This window comes from Lytechinus pictus, chromosome 9 (assembly GCF_037042905.1).
Source record: "Lytechinus pictus isolate F3 Inbred chromosome 9, Lp3.0, whole genome shotgun sequence".
Lineage (NCBI taxonomy): Eukaryota > Metazoa > Echinodermata > Echinoidea > Temnopleuroida > Toxopneustidae > Lytechinus > Lytechinus pictus.
Genome location: NC_087253.1, coordinates 926,685 through 946,688, shown reverse-complemented (window position 1 = coordinate 946,688; position 20,004 = coordinate 926,685). Strand labels below are relative to the sequence as shown.

The 20,004-nt window shown below is 37.4% G+C and overlaps 1 protein-coding gene across 1 annotated transcript; it reads right to left on the bottom strand.

Moving 5' to 3' along the window:
- Window positions 1-5,200: 5,200 nt before the first annotated feature.
- On the bottom strand, window positions 5,201-8,740 carry LOC135155549 (serum response factor-binding protein 1-like). Its single transcript, XM_064105014.1, has 2 exons — window positions 8,171-8,740; window positions 5,201-5,221 (listed from the first exon to the last, which is right to left on the bottom strand). Exons 1-2 carry the CDS (start codon window positions 8,738-8,740, stop codon window positions 5,201-5,203), a joined length of 591 nt encoding a protein of 196 aa, XP_063961084.1.
- Window positions 8,741-20,004: the final 11,264 nt, after the last annotated feature.

The following is a 20,004-nucleotide window of genomic DNA, read 5'->3' as shown; positions in this document are numbered from 1 at the left end:
GCGCGTAGCTCCAGCTGAATTTGATATTAACCCCCTTTTCTGACCCTGAACAGGATACCTAGCGCCAAACAAACTTCAAACTCGAGCACATTGATTTTTGTCTATTATCGTAAAAACGGGATATTTTAAATCAGCCGCATAATAATAATAATAATAAATAAATTTGACTATAAACAGGCAATACGAGCAATGTTGCGCCCCCGGTCGAACACGAATTTGCATGGAGCCCCCTAAGTTCAATGTCAATTTGGTGCCCTCGGTTGACCATGAATTTGGCGCCATGTGAAATATCACTTTGCCCTCCCCCTTCTGAAACATGTATTTGTCGCCTTATGGTCAAACATCAAATTAGCGCTCCCCTAGTTCGAACATCAATTTGGCGCCCCGCTAGTTTGAACATCAATTCGGCGCTCCCCTAGTTCGAACATCAATTTGGCGCCCCTCCCAGTTCAAACATCAATTTGGCGCCCCCATCTAGTCCGAAAATTAATTCACCCCCTCCCCCTTGTTCAAACATCAATTCGGCGCCCCATAGTTCGAACGTCATTTTGGCGCCGCCTAGTGTTAACATCAATTTGGCGCCGCCCTCGTTCGAACATCAATTTGGCACCCCTAGTTCGAACATTTAATCAGCGCCCCCCGATGTCGGACATAAATTTTGCGCCCCTACGTCGAACATCAATTCGGCGCAACCCCCCACCCCTACGTCGAACATCAAATTGGCGCCCCTAGTTCGAATATCAATTCGGCGCCCCCTAGTTCAAACATCAATGTGGTGCCCCTAGTTCGAACATCAATTCGGCGCCCCCCCCCCTAGTTCGAGTATCAATTCAGCGCCCCTACATGTAGGTCGATCATCAATTCGCCCCTCCCCCGTTCGAACATCAATTTGATCCCCAGTTCGAACATCATTTTGGCATCCCTTCGAACTCAATTTGGCTTCCCTAGTTCGAATATCATTTCGCCCCCCTAGCTCGAGTATCAATTTGGCGCCCCCCTAGTTCGAACATCAATTCGGCACCCCCTAGTATGAGTATCAGTTTGGCGCCCCCCTAGCTCGAACATCAATTCGCCCCCCCCCCTAGTTCTAGTATCAATTTGGCGCCCCCAGTTCGAACATCATTTTAACATCCCTTCGAACATCATTTTGGCGCCCTCCTAGATCGAATATCAATTCGGCGCCCCTACATGTAGGTCCAACATCAATTTGGCGCCCCATAGTTCCAACATCAATTCTGAGTCCCCCTAGTTCGAGTATCAATTTGGCGCCCCCCTAGTTCGAACATCGATTCGGCCCCCTCCCCCCTAGTTCGAGTATCAATCTGGCGCCCCCAGTTCGAACATCATTTTAACATCCCTTCAAACATCATTTCGGCGCCCTCCTAGTTCGAATATCAATTCGGCGCCCCTCCATGAAGGTCCAACATCAATTTGGCGCCCCTAGTTCGAATATCATTTCGCCCCCCCCCTAGCTCGAGTATCAATTTGGCGCCCCCTAGTTCGAACATCAATTTGGCGCCCCCTAGTTCGAACATCAATTTGGCGCCCCTACGTCGAACATGAATTCGCCCCCCCCCCCCCCGTTCAAACATCAATTCGGCCCCCAGTTTGAACATCATTTTGACATTCATTCGAACATCATTTCGGCGCCCTTTTGGTTCGAACATCATTTTCTTTTCTCCTCTTCCTCTTTTTTTCTTCTCGTCTCTTCCTCTCCCCTTTTTTTCCTTTCTTTCCCCCCTTTCTCTCTCTTTTTTCTCCTTTTCTTTCCTCTTTTTCCTCTCTCTCTTTTTCTTCTCTTCCTTTCCCCTCTTCCTCTCCCTTTTCCTTCCCCCTCTTCCTTTTTTCTTCTTTTCTTTCCCCCTTTCCTCTCTCTTTTTCTCCTCTTCTTCCTTCCCCCTCTTCCTCTCTCTTTTCCCCTCTTCTTTTCCCCTTTCTCTCTCTTCTCTTCTTTCCTCCTTCTTTCCTCTCTCTTTTTTTCTCCTTTTCCTTTCCCCCTCTCCCTCTCTCCTTTCCTCTTTCTTTCCCCCCTTTTCCTCTCTCTTTTTTCTTCCCTTCTTCCCCCTCTTCTTTTCTTTCCCCTCTTCCCCTCTTTTTCTCTTTCTTTCCCTCTCTTCTTTTTTTTAGCCGAAGGGGGGGGGGGCAAGGCCCCCTCGGCCCCCCCCCCCATGGATCCGCGCCTGCCCCCCCCTATTGGCGGAACAAAAAAAGAGAAAGAAGGGGAAAAGCGAGGAGAAAAAAGAGAGGGAAGACAAGTAAATAAAATAATGTAAGAGGAAGACTTGGAAAATTGAAAAAAATCTTTTCTGTCACTATATAAATTTTCGCTCGCGCTTGCATGCTCGATGAGACACACTACATATCTTGCTCAATAGGCTTGTGTGTAGTTTAAAATATCATGTTTTGAAGTCAATATATAAAACATATTTCAACTTGGACATCGAGCTTTCATTATTTTTATTATTTACAAATTGATTTCTAAAACTGCTCTGTGAAATGTCCATTTTATTGTCTGAGTATCAACATTTTCAGCTCGCGCTATTTGATTTGCCAAGTACCTATTGTATTCATGTATTCCATGGAGTTCTCAAAATAGCCCTTTTCAGGTTTGATTGTCAAAACCAGCCAGCGCTGCGCGCTCGCATTTTGATTGGTGAGTAATGTATACACGTACATCTGTACTATTTTATAACAAACTATTTAAAATCCTATTTTCATGAAAGTTTATTAAAAATTTTAGCTCGCGATTTGCTTTTGCATTGATTGTTAAAAATGTATTAAACCATGCATCCTATTCATAATTACGAAAGTGCTTAAAAATGTCCAGTTTTGGGGCCTTAATGTCAACAAATTTCGCGCTCTCATTAGGCTTATTAGATCAGTGAATAAGATAAGAACATTTTCATGAAAATTCATAATTAAACTGTCCCTTTTTGTCTCACCTGCGTAGCAGAGTGAGACTATAGGCGCCGCTTTTCCGACGGCGGCGACGTCAACACCAAATCTTAACCGAAGGTTAAGTTTTTGAAATGACAGCATAACTTAGAAAGTATATAAACCTAGTTCTTGAAACTTGGCCATAAGGTTAATAAAGTATTACTAAACATCCTGCTTGAGTTTCATGTCACATGACCAAGGTCAAAGGTCATTTAGGGTCAATGAAATAAGACCATGTTGGGGGAATCAACATAAAAATCTTAACCTAAGGTTAAGTTTTTGAAATGACAGCATAACTTAGAAAATATATGGACCTAGTTCATGAAACTTGGACATAAGGTTAATCAAGTATTACTGAAAATCCTGCATGAGTTTCACGTCACATGACCAAGGTCAAAGGTCATTTAGGGTCAATGAACTTTGGCCAAATTGGGGGTATCTGTTGAATTACCATCATAACTTTGAAAGTTTATGGATCTGATTCATGAAACTTGGACATAATAGTAATCAAGTATCACTGAACATCCTGTGCAAGTTTCAGGTCACATGATTAACGTCAAAGGTCATTTAGGGTCAATGAACTTTGGCCAAATTGGGAGTATTTGTTGAATTACCATCATAACTTTGAAAGTATATTGGTCTAATTCATAAAACTTGGACATAAGAGTAATCAGGTATCACTAAACATCCTGTGTGCATTTCAGGTCACATGACGAAGGTCAAAGGACATTGGCCATGTTGGGGGTATTTGTTGAATTACCGTCTTAATTCTGTAAGTATATTGGTCTAGTTCATAAAACTTGGACATTAGAGTCGTCAAGTATCACTAAACATCTCATGCGAGTTTCAGGTCACATGACCAAAGTCAAAGGTCATTTAAGGTCTTTGAACTTTGGCCATTTTAGAGGTAATTGTTAGATTGCTGTCATAACTTTCAAAGTTTATAGATATAGTGTATAAAATGTGGATATAGGGGTTATCAAGTATCACTGACAAGTTTTAGGTCACATGATCAAGGTCGAATATCAATGAACGTAGTATTGTATCATTATATGAATGGTGTTTTTTGTGAATAATTATTTTATAGTAGTTTTCAAAGTCAGCACTGCTGCTATATTGAATCGCGTGATGCAGGTGAGACCGCCAGAGGCATTCCACTTGTTTAGAAAGAAATGTCGGAAAATCAAATATTTTTAGCTCGCGCTTCGCGCTCGCATTATTGATTTTCATGATAAAAAATGTATTTAAAATGCCCAGATTCGAGGTCTAAATCTAAAACACGCGAACGTATGTTTATTGAGATACGCAGCTGGTTCTTTATTGAAAACATGCTTAAATCATCCAGTTTCAGATCAGAATTTCTAAAATTTTCTGCTCGCGATTCGCGCTCACATTATTAATATGAGAGGATCGATACCCAATAACCATCCTTTTCGTGATTTATAAATCATGATAGGGTGTCCCGTTTTTTCTCTAAATCTATTTTTTTTCGCTTGCGCTTCGCGCTCGCATTGTTTAGTTATATACCTATCCTGTTCACGATTACCAAAAGTGCTTAGAATGTCCATTCTTTAGGTCGAATGTAAAAACAATTTCAGCTCGCGCTTCGCGCTCGCATAATTTGATTGTTGAAATATGTATTGTTCCCATTATGTTTAATGAGATTCACAGTTTGTTCAATTACAAATTCCGAAGCTGAGTCTGTTCTTTATATAAAAACGTATAAAAATAATTAGTTTTCAAGTCAAACTGTCAAAAAATTTCAGCTCGCACTTCGCGCTCGCATCATTTATTGATAGCCTTCTTTTTCATGATTACAAAGACTACATGGAATGTCCGAAAATGTTTAGTTTTATTAACCCTAAAAGGACTGGGGGGCCATGATGCCCCCCCCCCCCCGTCGACGCTTTGTGCGATATTTCCGAAACGTAAAACGATAGCGCCGCAAAATTTTATGACTTTTTTCTTTGAAGTCAACTTTTGAGCCTAAAATCGCGACGTCACGTGACTTTTTACAAGGCAATGTCATGCCGAAAATGGCACAGTTTTTATACTTTGTGTACAAAGTCTATGGGAGATGAAATTCAGAAAAGGGTGATTATTTTTTCGTTCTAATTGGTCTGCTTAATAATTTAGGGTTTAATTTAGTAATTAAATAGTCTGTAATAATTTCCATTGAAAAAAAAACAATGAAAAACAAAACATGAAAAAACAAAGAAAAACATAAGGAAAAAATTGGCTTTTCTTTGTGGAAACCTTTAAATTAGATTACGAAGATGACAGTCTGCAAAGAAATAAGAAAATTTGAAGTGAAATAGGGCGTTAAATATGCAAATAACATTTTTCATGAATAAATTTGCATATTTTTATTCATAATAATTTAACACTAATCATTTTCAGATTTTTTTTACTAGCTTGTAGTTTATGTGGTAAAGAATGTGCGTGCCAAATTTCGGCACGACCGCGCGAATGGCGGCCGAGATCAGAAGGGGGGCATCATGCCCCCCGCACTCCAGTCCTCAATACATCACAAATTAGCCAAAGTCCTATTAGGGTTAAGTCTAAATCTGATAACAAAAAAATATATAACCCAGCTCGCGTTTCGCGCTCGCATTACTTGTTTGATTAAATATCCATCGTGTTCGTTATTGCAAAAACTGTTTACAATGTCCAAATTTCAGGCTGTAAGATAAAAAAAATCAGCTCACGCTTAGCGCTCGCAACGCTTAGTTGCTTAGTTCTATGCCCACCCTCTTCATGGTTACATTGCTTCGAATGTCATGTTTTAAGTTCTAAATCTGAAAAAAAAAATCAGCTCGTGCTTCGTACTCGTTTAAAGTGTTCTTTTTTTTTTTAAGTCCAATAACCAGTTCAGTTTTCAGGTCGAAAATGTTTTTTTTTTTCTTTTCACGAGTCACTGCAAACAGTCATAAACATGTAGTTTTTCACAAGAGTTAATTAAAGTTTCAGCTCGTGCTTGCATGAAATGCTTTATTACGCGTACAAAAACTGCTATAGAATGTCCAGTTTTCTGGTCGGAAATAAAAAAATTCAGCTCACGCCTTGCGCCGGCATAAAATGTTTGGTTAATATGTCCATCCGCTTCATGGTTACAATCGAGTTTTCATGTCGAAATATAAAAATTTTCAGCTCGCGCTTCGTGCTCACATTTTTGGATTGGTGAGATAATGTATTATGTTCATGGATCGCTGCGAACTGTCTTTAACATGTCTTTTTGCTAGCCAGCATATCAAAAACTTGGTTAGACTTCGTAATGCCGAAGGTACGTAGCTCCGAGGGTTCGTTATTCCGAAGATTCGTAATTCCGAGGGTTCGTTATTCCAAAGGTTCGTATTTCCGAAACACGTAAATAGCCTATACGTTGATGTTCGTTAATCCGAAAACGAAAAAGGGTTCGTTAATCCGAACATTTGTGGCGTTATTCCTAAGGTTCGTTATTCCGAATGTTCGCTAATCCGAAAACAAAATAGGGTTCCTTATTCCGAAGGCTCGTTATGCCCAAAACGAAATAGGGTTCGTTATTCCGAAAACGAAAAAAAGATTCGTTATTCCGAAGGTTCGGGGGGGGGGGGGTAGAAACACATTTCTCTTTCAATTGTTATGAGGATGGGAAAACGGGCACTTTACATATTAAGGCTTTTTTACGCGGTTTGGAAAAATTTTATTTCATTTTCTAAAACGCGAGCACGAAGCGTGAGCTGAAAATCTATGATATTCCAACCTGAAAACTATATATTCTAAGCATTTTTATAATGGTGAGTACCTTAATAACTGAGGTGAGAGCGAAGCGCGAGCCCCAAAACCCCCAAGAATTTCTATCCTGAAATGTATTACGTTGTCCTTCAAAAGAGTATTTACTTTTGAAAAAAGGGCACATGTCATTTTACAGAAAAGGCATTTTCCCTTTGGAAAAATGCCTTTTTATCGAAAGGGAATATGCCCTTTAAAAAGGGCTTTTTTCCTACGGGGACTTTTTATCATAACCAGCAGAAGCTGTTTAAGTTGACACCCCCTCCCCTAAAAAAATCCCCTTATCTGGAGGTTATTCACATTTGACCAACACACAATCCCCGACATTCTTAACCCATTCGCTCGATCAGGCAGCAATTGCTCAGAGGCAATCAAAATTAAGATGTTTAATACCAGCGCCAATTCTTGAGGGAATGTATGCTTTGACCCCAACATGCACATGTGTCTTCTTCCGTTGAAACTATTACTGCATAATATCCTGTTATTTTTTAATTACAACACCGTTATTTGTTACAAAATTAATATAATTTTCGGAAAAACGAACCTTATTTCATTTACGGACTAACGAACCTTCGGATTAACGAACCCTATTTCGTTTTCGGACTAACGAACCTTCGGATTAACGAACCTTATTTCGTTTTCGGACTAACAAACCTTCGGATTAACGAACCTTATTTCGTTTTTGGACTAACGAACCTTCGGATTAACGAACCCTATTTCGTTTTCGGACTAACGAACCTTCGGATTAACGAACCCTATTTCGTTTTCGGACTAACGAACCTTTGGATTAACGAACCTTATTTCGTTTTCGGACTAACGAACCTTCGGATTAACGAACCTTATTTCGTTTTCGGACTAACGAACCTTCGGATTAACGAACCTTGTTTCGTTTTCGGACTAACGAACCTTCGGATTAACGAACCTTACTTCATTTTCGGACTAACGAACCTTATTTCGTTTTCGGACTAACGAACCTTATTTCGTTTTCGGACTAACGAACCTTCGGATTAACGAACCTTATTTCGTTTTCGGACTAACGAACCTTCGGACTAATGAACCTTATTTTGTTTTCGGACGAACGAACCTTCGGATTAACAAACCTTATTTCATTTTCGGACTAACGAACTTTCAGAATTACGAATGTAACCCAAAACCTTCAGCTAGCGCTGCACGCTCTCATTGAACGCTTAGTTAGATACGCATTTAGTTCATGATTACAAGAGCTGCTCAAAAAGAAAAAGAAAAATATCACATTTTTGCCCCCCCCCCCCCTATTGATGAAAGCCGGAATTGTCTCTAGGTATGACAATAGAAAATGTAACTGAGGAACTTTACCATGACACATGGTCGCCGGACGTCGGTAATCGGTACCGATACTTGTAGGCAATCTAGGCCTCCACCCCCCCCCCTCCCACCGGAAAAGCCCTAGCGACACCCCTAACCAGGCCTCCTGAACACTGACCTCCTGATCCATGGCCTCGTAAACCCATGGCCTCCTGAACCCTGGCCTCCTGAACCCTGGCCGTCTGAATCCATGGCCTCCTGAATCCCTGGCCTCCTGATCTCTGGCCTCCTGAATCCCTTGCCTCCTGAACCCTTGCCTCCTGAACTCTGGCCTCCTGAACCCTGGCCTCCTGAACCCTGGCCTCGTAAACCCTGGCCTCCTGACACCCTGGCCTCCCAACCCTTGCCTCCTGAACTCTAGCCTTCTGAACCCTGGCCTCCTGAACCCTGGCCTCCTGAACCCTGGCCTCCTGAACCCTGGCCTCCTGAACCCTGGCCTCATGATCCTTGGCCTCCTGATCCTTGGCCTCCTGATCCCTTGGCCTCCTGATACTGGCCTCCTGAACCCTGGCTTCCTGATCCCTGGCCTCGTGAACCCTTGGCCTCCTGAACCCTGGCCTCCTGAACTCTGGCTTCCTGAACCCTTTGCCTCGTAAACCCTTGGCCTCCTGAACACTGGTGTCCTAAAACCTGGCCTCCTCAAACCCTTGGCCTCATGAATCCTGGCCTCCTCAACCCTTGGCCTCATGAATCCCTGGCCTTCTGAACCCTATATAACTATATTATTGTTTTAATCATTTGAGATATAAGAAGGAGTTTCTCATGTGAGCTCGTCATTCGAAGGCCTAAAACCCACAATCGCAATAAGAAGATTTCGCTCAGTTATGTACGGAGAAATAAAGAATAGAGTAAATGTATAAAAATGCTCGTCAAATGACACAGAACAGCTGGGAGGTCTTTGTCGAACATTCGTGAATCGGAACAGTAGTATCGTTCCAAGTTTTAAAGCTGATAAAAAATACAATTAATGTTGTTTGTCCATAATCAAGGATTAAACTTCTCTTTCTCTCCACCAATTTTCGCCAATTAAAGACATCTTTGTTGTTTTTTGTCATGACTGGTACTTGGCAATACACTTTCTCTGTTATAGAATCCTCCGTATGTCGCTGACCAACAACTCAGTATTACCTCTTCATGCTAACATTAGAGGGGATTAGAGTATTCTCCCAGAGAATGAAACCATGTCTTATCTAAAAGCAAAAGCCCCAAGAGGAGTTGAATAAATTCATTTTTGTTGGTAACTACTTGTTTACGGCGAATTTTTAATGATGGGTTTGAATAGATCTTGACCGATCTTGACTCTATTTGAAGTGACTATGCTACTCCGCTTTCTATTTGTTAATCTCGTGTTCACTTTTCTTTTCCATACCCTGTTAAAATTCCATGTATCTGGATTGTGCATTGTATTATTATTTTTATTTTTTGTATCTTTTTGTCTATACTCTTTTTTTTTCATCCTGCAGTAGTTTAGTATTTAGTTTTTTTTAGTTTTTTATAGTTTGTATTCTAATATGAGTATGAATTTATTTGCCTATGATCGCGCTTGTGTGCTCATAATTCTCATGTTTTCTCTTTTTGTAATGAAAATTTCTTTTTCACCATTTGTTTTCTGGTTTCCTTTTTACTATGTAGCACTATTTTTGCTCTATCATCTGTTCTTGTATCTCGATGACTCAAGTCCCAAGTGATATTGATGGCCAGGGAGAGAATGATATTGCTGATTTCCTTAATTCTACCATGGACTCTTTCGTCTACACTGTTGATGATAATTTTGAAACTATATTGCCTTCGTCAGAGTACTTAACTATTGACAAATTTAAAAATGGCTTTGTTAATGACAATTCATTTTCATTGTTTCATCTGAATATTCGTAGTATTAATAAAAACTTTGATCACTTGAACATTTTATTGCAAGAATTGGTTACCAAATTTTCAGTTGTAGGCCTCTCTGAAACATGGCTCTCAGATAATAGTAACCTTTATTCTCTTCCTGGCTACCACAACCCAGTCGTCAACTGCAGGCACAACAAAACTGGCGGTGGAGTAGCATTGTTTATCTCCTCAACCTTAGAATATCGTGTTACACCTGATCTGAATGTAATGAATCAGTCTCTTGAAACAGTTTTTGTTGAAGTGGTTAACCCTGGTCAAAGTAATTTCATTGTCGGTGTTGTCTACAGACCACCCCAAAGTAGTGTTGAGAAATTTACAGATGAGCTACAAGATCTGCTGTCAAATCCTGTACTTAATGGCAAGAGGGTTTGCTTGTTAGGTGATTTCAATGTAAACCTTATGCAGTATGGTTCCAATGCATCAGTGAATGGTTTTTTAGATGCTCTTGCGTCTTTAAATCTTGTCCCGCTTATCAATAGACCTACGCGTGTAACCGAAAATACTTCAACATTAATAGACAACATTTTCTCTGTTGGTCAACCATCAATAAAATCATCGATCCTAATTTCTGATATTTCAGATCACTTTCCAGTAATTGCTTCTTTTCCATTAAGTATAAAAAACTCAAGGAATATGAATGAAAATATTTTTTCTCGTAATTTTGGCTTTGAAAATATGCAAAGATTCAAGTGTGATTTAAATGCAACCGATTGGAGTGTTGTCTTAAATGAGTCTGACGTTGAAATAGCTTACAACAAATTTCTTGAATTGTTGACAACTCTATATGAAAAGAATTTCCCTCTCCTAAGCAAGAAACAAAAAGATAGAAGAAAATATCCTCAGATGCCTTGGGTATCCAAATCTTTATTGAAATGTATCAACAAGAAAAATAAACTATTTTGTAAGTTTAAACTAAGGAGAACATTAGGAGCGAAGCAGAAATACTCTTGCTATAGGAATATTTTAACATCTTTACTACGAGACGCTAAAAAATCATATTATGATGAAAAGTTTAAGTCAGTCTTCAAAGATATGAAGGGAACCTGGAAAATTATAAGACAAACGCTAAATTCAAAACAAAAGAGTCAGGGTCCCTCTAAACTTTTAGTAGATGGGGTTTTGACTGAAGATCATGTACAAATGAGTAACGCTTGTAATCAATTCTTCTCATCAATAGGAAATAAATTGTCATCTAGTCTTCCCGCAAGTCAAAAACTCTTCCATGATTACCTTGGTAATCGACTTCCCTGTTCATGTTTCTTTACTCCTGTCGTTGAAAAGGAAGTGATTGACATTGTTCATAATTTGAAAACAAATAAGGCTGCTGGGTATGATGGCCTATCTAATAAGCTTATTAAAGAAGTTATTGATGTTATTGTTTCTCCTATTACTCATATATTCAATTTATCTATTGTATATGGAATCGTTCCTTTGAGTATGAAGATAGCCAAAGTTGTGCCGATTTACAAAAAGGGAAACCCTCAGGAAATTGGAAATTACCGGCCCATCTCTCTTCTTACATGTTTTTCAAAAATTCTTGAAAAGATAATTTCTGTTCGTGTTATGAAATTTTTGAAAATTAATAATATTCTCGCTCCTGAACAATTTGGTTTTCGTGAAAAACATACCACCTCTCATGCTCTGTTACATTTTATTGACAAAATTTCTTCCGCAAAAGATAATGGGCTACATACTGTCGGTATATTCCTAGACTACTCCAAAGCCTTCGACACAATTGACCATGACATCCTTTTGTATAAACTATCTTTCTATGGATTCCGGGGTAAGGTTTTGGAGTGGTTCAAGAGCTACCTCTCTGATAGAAAACAGTTTGTATTTTTAAATGGTGTTAAGTCTTCTATGCAGTCAATTACATGTGGAGTGCCACAAGGTTCACTCCTTGGACCTATCTTATTTCTCATATATATTAATGATTTCCCTCAGTCTTCAAAAATCCTTTCATTTATCCTGTTTGCAGATGACTCAAGCATATTTTTTTCTGAAAAGAACCCCTGCAATTTATTGCAAACTATCAATTCAGAATTGATTTCTGTTAACGAATGGATCATTGCTAACAGGCTTTCCTTAAATCTTGTTAAAACAAACTACATGTTATTCAGCAACACCCTAGCAACATTGCCAGATAATATTACAATCAGTGATGTTCAGATTACTGAAGTCTTGAGTACAAAATTCCTTGGGGTACACATTGATAGTAAGCTGAATTGGAAAGTTCACATATCTTATTTATGTAAACTTCTTTCCAGAAATTCAGGAGTCATTAATTCATTGAAGAGTATATTCCCAAAAAATATTTTATGCATGTTGTACTCAACTCTCATTTTGCCTTACTTGAATTATTGCATCCTTGCCTGGGGTAACGCTGCTAAAGTTCATTTAGATGGGTTATTTAAAGTCCAGAAAAGGGTAATTAGACTAGTATGTGGAGTAAGTTCACGATCTCACACAAATATTTTGTTTTATGAAAACAAGTTCCTTAATTTACATGACATATTTGATCTCAACCTTGGTTGCATTATGTACCAATTAAATAAAAGAGAACTTCCACTTGCCCTTGATTCATTATGTGTTAGAAATGACCAAATCCATTCTTACTATACAAGACAAGTTTCTTTTCTCCACTTGCCATTGGTCAAAACTAGTTTTCGGCTAAATACATTCGTTTATACAGGGCCAAAATTATGGAACTCCCTTCCTTCTTCATTGAAGAAAACAGTTAGCCTTAGTGTTTTTAGAAACAAGTTAAAGACCGATTTACTGAAGAAATACTTAAATCAGTAAACAAATGCCTGCTTGTTATATCTCGTCTAACTTTATAAATTGTATTCTTCCCACAATTATCTATGCAGAAATAGAGCTCTGCCTATTTTCTTTATATTTTCGTCTTTTCTTTCTTCTTTTTGAATCTTAGATTCTTATACTTTAGGTCTAATAGAATCTTTGCATTCTGCATTTCACCTTTTTGTTACTTTTTAGTGTATCTTTTGTAAATATGTATATCTGTACTTTGGTTATTTACTCAAATTTTTTGTTTGCTTGTTCTATGATGTTTTAAAATGATTGCTAATATAATTTTTTTAACATTCTGGTGGCCTATGGCCCACAAGCTAAGCTTCTTAGTAGGTCACCACGTTTCATTTCCGTCTGTTCTCATGGGTGTTATTAATGTTCCATAAAAAGTAGTGCATGTATTATGTATATTATCCTGTAATTATTTACTATTGTTCTTTGCTATTTACTTGTATCCCAATAATCTACTGTTGTTATTGTTGTTGCTTGATATTGGAATTGAAACGAAATAAAGATTCATTCATTCATTCATTCATAGTTTTGCTTTGCAACCATAGTAGATTTATTGTGACAATTAATAATGCATTGAGTCTAACTTCCGGGGTGATGACCATATGTACAATTGAGAGGAACATCAAAGCTCAATACCCATTGGAAATGGTAGGTCTACTTTACATAATTACCGAAACCCGTCTAGTGCATTCACTGAACGTGCCGGTGTACGTGCTTGTTATTGTCCTAAATCATTTTCAGCCCATTCAGCTCGAACAATTTTTTAGGGCGTTGTGCATTTTCGACCTGAATGGACACATTGAATTTGGCTTGTTATCGCTCACTTTAATCATTTCATATTCATTAAAGCCCGAGGACTCAAAATAACACGAGTATAACACCGTCAAAATGTACTGTCCAAAATGGTCAAGGCCAGCACAACAATATCTGACAAAAACATTAAATTTCTGGTATTATTAGGAGTCTTATTAAGTCCTCCATCCTTCTTTCTTTTCTTTCTTTCTCTCTCTCTCTGTCTTCTGTCTTCTCTCTATCCTCAATCTTTTCTCCCCCTCTCTCATACGCACAGCACAGCCACACTCACCCACGTCCTCGCGCTTGTACACAGAATACACGACATCCACCCTCGCCCCACATACTCTTTTGTTTGAAATGATATTATACTTCTTCCTCTTAAACATTTACAATAAATCATACATAGAGGACAAATAATACATTTTCCCTTTCAAATACTTAAACAACCAAGCAATCATTAAAATCTAATGAAAATAACATTACATCAAACACTAAAAACATTAACTCCAATTCGCATTAATTTCTTCTTTTTCATAAAAGACATTTATAGATATTAATAGTCCAAACGGTTCTTAGTATGCAAATTAAAGGGGGAATATGCTTAATGATCAAATCTTAACCACCTCATAATACCACCCTCCCTTTCCATCCCCTCCGAAAAGTATACTTCGTATAAAACACACCCTCACCCAATCACCCTTCTATAAACACATTCCACTACAAATGTACATGTAACATTTCCCTCTTCATCTCTAATTTCTTTTCAATTCCTCCTAAAATTTCTTATCAACTGTAATGCGATTTTTAATGATGGAATGTTTCCCTTTGATATTGCCGGAAAAATGTGTGTATTTCAGCAAAAAATACCGTATTGCAATAATTTATTCCTTGAAATTTTCCCACTAAAACAATAAATTTCTTTTTCCATGACTTTAGCTCAATTTCAGATAACCTAAGCATCTGACCTTCCAGAATGAGTGAAACACTGGAACAAGTGAGAGTATGTCTCAACATCTTGTTTACAAAAGAACATAATGTTACTTATGAAGGTTTCTATAGCAAAGAAGAGGAGTCTTATGATTTCATGGTTCACCATGTATCTTTCGTGGGCAATTTTAGTCCTTTTCAGGACTACCTAAACTCGACATTTCGCCAAATGTGTTCTTGTTGTCTTCAGGAGAATAAGCAAAAGATAGTAAACGCATGCATTATATACTTTGTCGTATGCACGGTGCCTTGCAGGGTATATCTATTATTGGCTAGATAGGTGAATACCACTGAAAAAGAGCATCAATTATTTGATACAAAACTAAACTTAAATATATTTTCATTAGTGTAAACAGCTCCATGTAGTAACTTATTAAAATTGACAAGCAAAAAAAAAAAAAAAAAAAAAGGTCTTTGATCACAAATAAAGGATTTCGTACCAGAAAAAAATTGACAAGCAAAAAAAAAAAAAAAAAAAAAAAAAAGGTCTTCGACCACAAATAAAGGATTTCGTACCAGAAAAAAATTGACAAGCAAAAAAAAAAAAAAAAAAAAAAGGTCTTCGATCACAAATAAAGGATTTTGTACCAGAAAAAAATTGACAAGCAAAAAAAAAAAAAAAAAAAAAAAAAAAAAGGTCTTCAAGCTCGTCAGGGGGGCATTGAAGGTCTTAAAGCTCGTCAGGGGGGGCAAAAAAGGTTTTTCAAGCCCGTCATGGGGGGCAAAGATACGTTTTTGCATGGGTTTTGACTCGTCAGGGGGGCAGAGTGCCCCCCCCTGCCCCCCCCCCGTAGGTACGCTAGTGGTTGGCCTATTAACAATAGATCATATCCAAGTTCAATTTGAGCATATTTAATTCAAGTGAAGACAAATTGTTTATCTCACTTCTCTTTTCGAAATACAAAGATAAAAAATAAGTATGACTTAATGGAGCTTGGGTAAAGCTGGCATTCTCGACATCTTTGACTTTTCGTTCAGAATGTAAATTTCTTTTTCAGATTGAACCAATTTGAACTGAATGCAAACCAGGTTAAAACAATCACTCGTTCGTAAAGTTAACAGGATTTAACCTCTATTAATATAAATGATGTATATTTGTGTATGTTATATTAGAAGAGAATTGGGTCAAGATTGCTTAGAGTGGAATGTGGAATGTTCAAACTCACACCGGTAGGTGTCATTACACACTCAAAACTGAAATGTTAAATGAGCATTTGAAAGGTTGGAGAATTGACAACCTCAATGGATCAATCCAACTTTCTAATTTCTAGATTCGACTTTATGCAAGGCTGGATATAACGTTTCGAATTAGTCAAAATTGGTAAAGCCTTAATGAAAATCGTAAATTGCACTTAGATTGCATGTATTGATTGCAAACAAAGTAAGATAAGACTAATCGATGAATCGAATGAAAGCCAAGTGGTACTCTGATTGATTATTTACGTGACGTCATTTGTTTTGATTAGGAATGTAACCTCGGTTAGACGGGCGAGCTTAACAAGAGGACTAATTGAGCGTTGCAATTAAACTTATAAACGCCTAATAAGACCTAAAATCAATTACAAGTCGTTTATTTAATTGCAAATTCGTAATCAAATTGCTGGCCTGCTTTTTGTATCAACTAGGAGAAAATGAATTGCTTTGAATCAAAATTGATCTTGTGAATTCACAATTTTCAATTGATTGCAAATCTTCTTCTGCAACACCTCTTAAGATTAAAACAACCCCACCCCCCCCCTCATTTATTTTTTAACCATCGATTCGGCTATTAACGATTTAACAATATATAAATGAAAACAAAATCGTGGGTGGGTACATGTAGGTTAGCTGCCTGGGTTTGAGAAAAGCTAACTTGATATCTGTGACCGGAGGGTCTCCCTACCCGACCAAGCTAGATGTACCCATCCAGGTTGGTCTGTAATAATAATAACAATTAATAAAACAGAAAAATAAGATAAGTACACAATATTATAATGATTTGAAAAAAATTGCAGTATACGCTCTGATGCAATTTAATCCATCAAGTTCTCTATTGGGATGGGAATATTGCCAAAAGGAATGGTTATAGTCTAAGGTCTGTGAAATAAGCCTTGCAAAAGTTAAACAATTTCTCTGCATACATTAAACAGTCATACTTGGCATCGCCTGAGGGAGGCACGATAGTTTGAATGCATATAATTATATAAATTTCCGTCATTTAATAAGACCTGTGTATAGGTGTGTGTGTGAGGGTGTGTGTGTGAGGGTGTGTGCGAGAGGGGTGTGTGTGTGGGTGTGTCGGAGGGGACAGTGAGGGAGAGGGAATGTGTGCGAGAGTGAGAATGGGTGTGTGTATGAGGGCGTGGGTGTGTGAGAGAGGGAGAGCGAGGGTGTGGGAGGGTGTGCGGTGTGTGTAAATAAAGTGCTCGGTAGATTTGTTGAAGCAACGTGATCTCAAGATTTTCGGGAAACTTCAGTATTTGAAAATGTATGCCCTTTCAAAAACTAATAATTGTGGCTCCACATGATATTTTAGGAAGTGGAAAGAATATCGTTTGAATTTGTGGGGGATAGGATAAAAAGGAAAATGCTGTACCAACATTACCAGTTTGAAGGGTTGGGAATGAATTATTTTGAAATTTTAAATCCTTTATTTGTGGTCGAAGACCTTTTTTTTTTTTTTTTTTTTTTTTTTTTGGCTTGTCAATTTTTTTGGCGGACGGTTTTGCCCCCCCTGTGGAAAATCCTAGGTACGCCACTGAGGCCAACTCTATCGTTTTTTGATAGACCTATACTCTGAAGGGATTTTCCGAATAAGACTTTACAATTCATTTTACAACCAGACTGATATGAAGAATGGAGGTTACAAAATATGTGATAAATGACGGCCACGCCTCCCAATACCGGGGCACTGGAGCATGTTAAGAGGATCCCTGGAGGGGTATAAGGGATGTCCGCTTGGTTGGCGGGTTGGTATCACATGTATCTCAGCCTCTAGCTGGGACTAGCTGACATTCTTTGGATTACTGGGATACTCATATTTTCAAACGTAAAAGGAAATCTTATAGAGTTCTTCGCTGACAGGTAAGATACATAACCTGACTATGTTACTCCGGTCTGTAATCAAGATAATTCGAGGAGCATTATACAAGCAACATTCTTGTCGATTCTACCACTTTTTAAGCATTTTCACCACCTTCCTTTTTTACTCTTCTATAAATAGAATTTATCGCATTTTCGAAAATCTTATGACCGAAATATATATTCACCAGGTTTTACTAAAAATATGCGATTCAGTGACTACGATAATGCTCCCCAAACTATTTTAAGCTATACTTTGGATCGTATATTGATAATATTTTCTGTAACGTTCTTCCCCCACCCGATTCCTTCATATTACTCTCTGATATCACTGATCACTTCCCTGTCTCGACTAATTTCTCTTTAAAAGACAGATTCAATAACATATATAGCCGTCCATTAAAACGTAGAATAACACACGAAAATATAGCTCGTCTGGGTGCTAGTTTAGACGATGTTGATTGGTCTTGTGTCTTTGATAATAATGACGTTAACTTGTCCTTTGAAAACTTTATGAACATTTTTAATTTACACTTTGACACCCATATTCCAAAACTTAGAGATAAGACATTTAACTACAAAAAATCACCGAAGCTCCCATGGATTTCTAAATCGCTCTTGCGTTCGATAAATAGAAAGAATAATTTATATTATAAATACAAAATGAAACGCTCTGAGCAATCCAAACTTAAATATACTTGTTACAAAAATACATTGACAAAAATTATACGTTTAGAAAAGAAAAGATACTTTACTAATCAGTTACAACTTTACAAGCGTGATATGCAAAATACATGGAAAGTTTTAAAACAAGCAATGAATATAACAAATAACAAATCTAATATTACAAAAATTAGATCTGGCGATGTTATTTTTGAAGATTCTCACCAAATTTGTAGTATCCTGAATAATCACTTTTCTTCAATTGGGGAAAATCTTGCAAGTAATATTCCTCCCGCAACAAAACACTTTTCTGAATTTTTAGGCCCACCAAATTCTAGTTCAATGTTTCTCGCTCCAACTTATAATCAGGAGATAATTAATATTGTTTCTGATTTTAGTTCTAAAAAAAGTACAGGACATGATGACATCAATAATTTTCTTCTTAAGGGGGTAATATCGTCCATTGCGGATCCCCTAACTCATATATTCAATCTGTCACTTCTTAACGGCATTGTCCCCGAGAGCATGAAAATTGCAAAAGTCATTCCTTTGTTTAAAAAGGGTGATAAATTAGATGTTAATAATTACCGCCCAATTTCTTTGTTATCTACTTTGTCGAAAATACTTGAAAAGATTATTTATAAAAGAACTGTAAATTTTTTCAAATCAAATAATATTTTTTCAAATTCGCAATTTGGATTTAGGGAAAAGCATAGCACCACACATGCATTATTGAGTTTCATTGAAAAAGCGGCACATTCAATCGATAAATCTTCTCATCTAATTGGTTTGTTCCTGGACTTCTCCAAGGCCTTCGACACCATTAATCATGATATTTTACTTAACAAATTACATCATTATGGAGTGCGTGGGAAGGCCTTGGAGTGGTTCAGGAGCTACCTCATGAATAGGAAGCAATATGTCTTTTTAAACGGTTGCAATTCTCAAATGAAAAAAATTAATTGTGGAGTTCCCCAGGGTAGTATTTTAGGCCCGATTTTGTTTATAGTTTATATTAATGATTTTTGTAGATCATCAGATGTTCTTTCTTTCATTCTCTTTGCGGACGACTTCAACTTATTTTTTTCACATAAAAATCCTCTTCACCTTGCCAATATAATCAACTCTGAACTAGAAAATGTCACCGAATGGATAAGAGCAAATAAATTGTCATTAAATCTTCAAAAAACAAAATATATGTTGTTTAGCAACTCTATAAATACACTTCCTGTTGATATTATTTTCGATGGAACTCCCTTGGAAAATGTATCCCATATTAAGTTTCTTGGAATAATAGTCGATAATAAGCTCTCATGGAAATTTCACATAGATAACATATGTAAAACTATTTCACGCAACATTGGTATAATTAACAAGCTTAAATTTTGTTTACCATTATCGTCTCTGCTGACATTATATTCATCCCTTATATTGCCTTATTTAAATTATGGAATTTTAGCGTGGGGTAATACACAACAAACACTCTTAGACAAATTACTCCTATTACAAAAGAAATCTCTACGTATTATATGTCACACGGCATATTTGTCTCATACTGACCCATTATTTTTTTTAAATAAAATATTGAAAATTAAAGATTTATATTTGTTTAATCTCGGTCAGTTTATGTATAACTATAACAACAACAACCTCCAAAATGTACTTAATTCAATTTTTCAAAAAAATCAATCCATTCACAACTATCCAACAAGGCGATTGGGTGAATTTCAT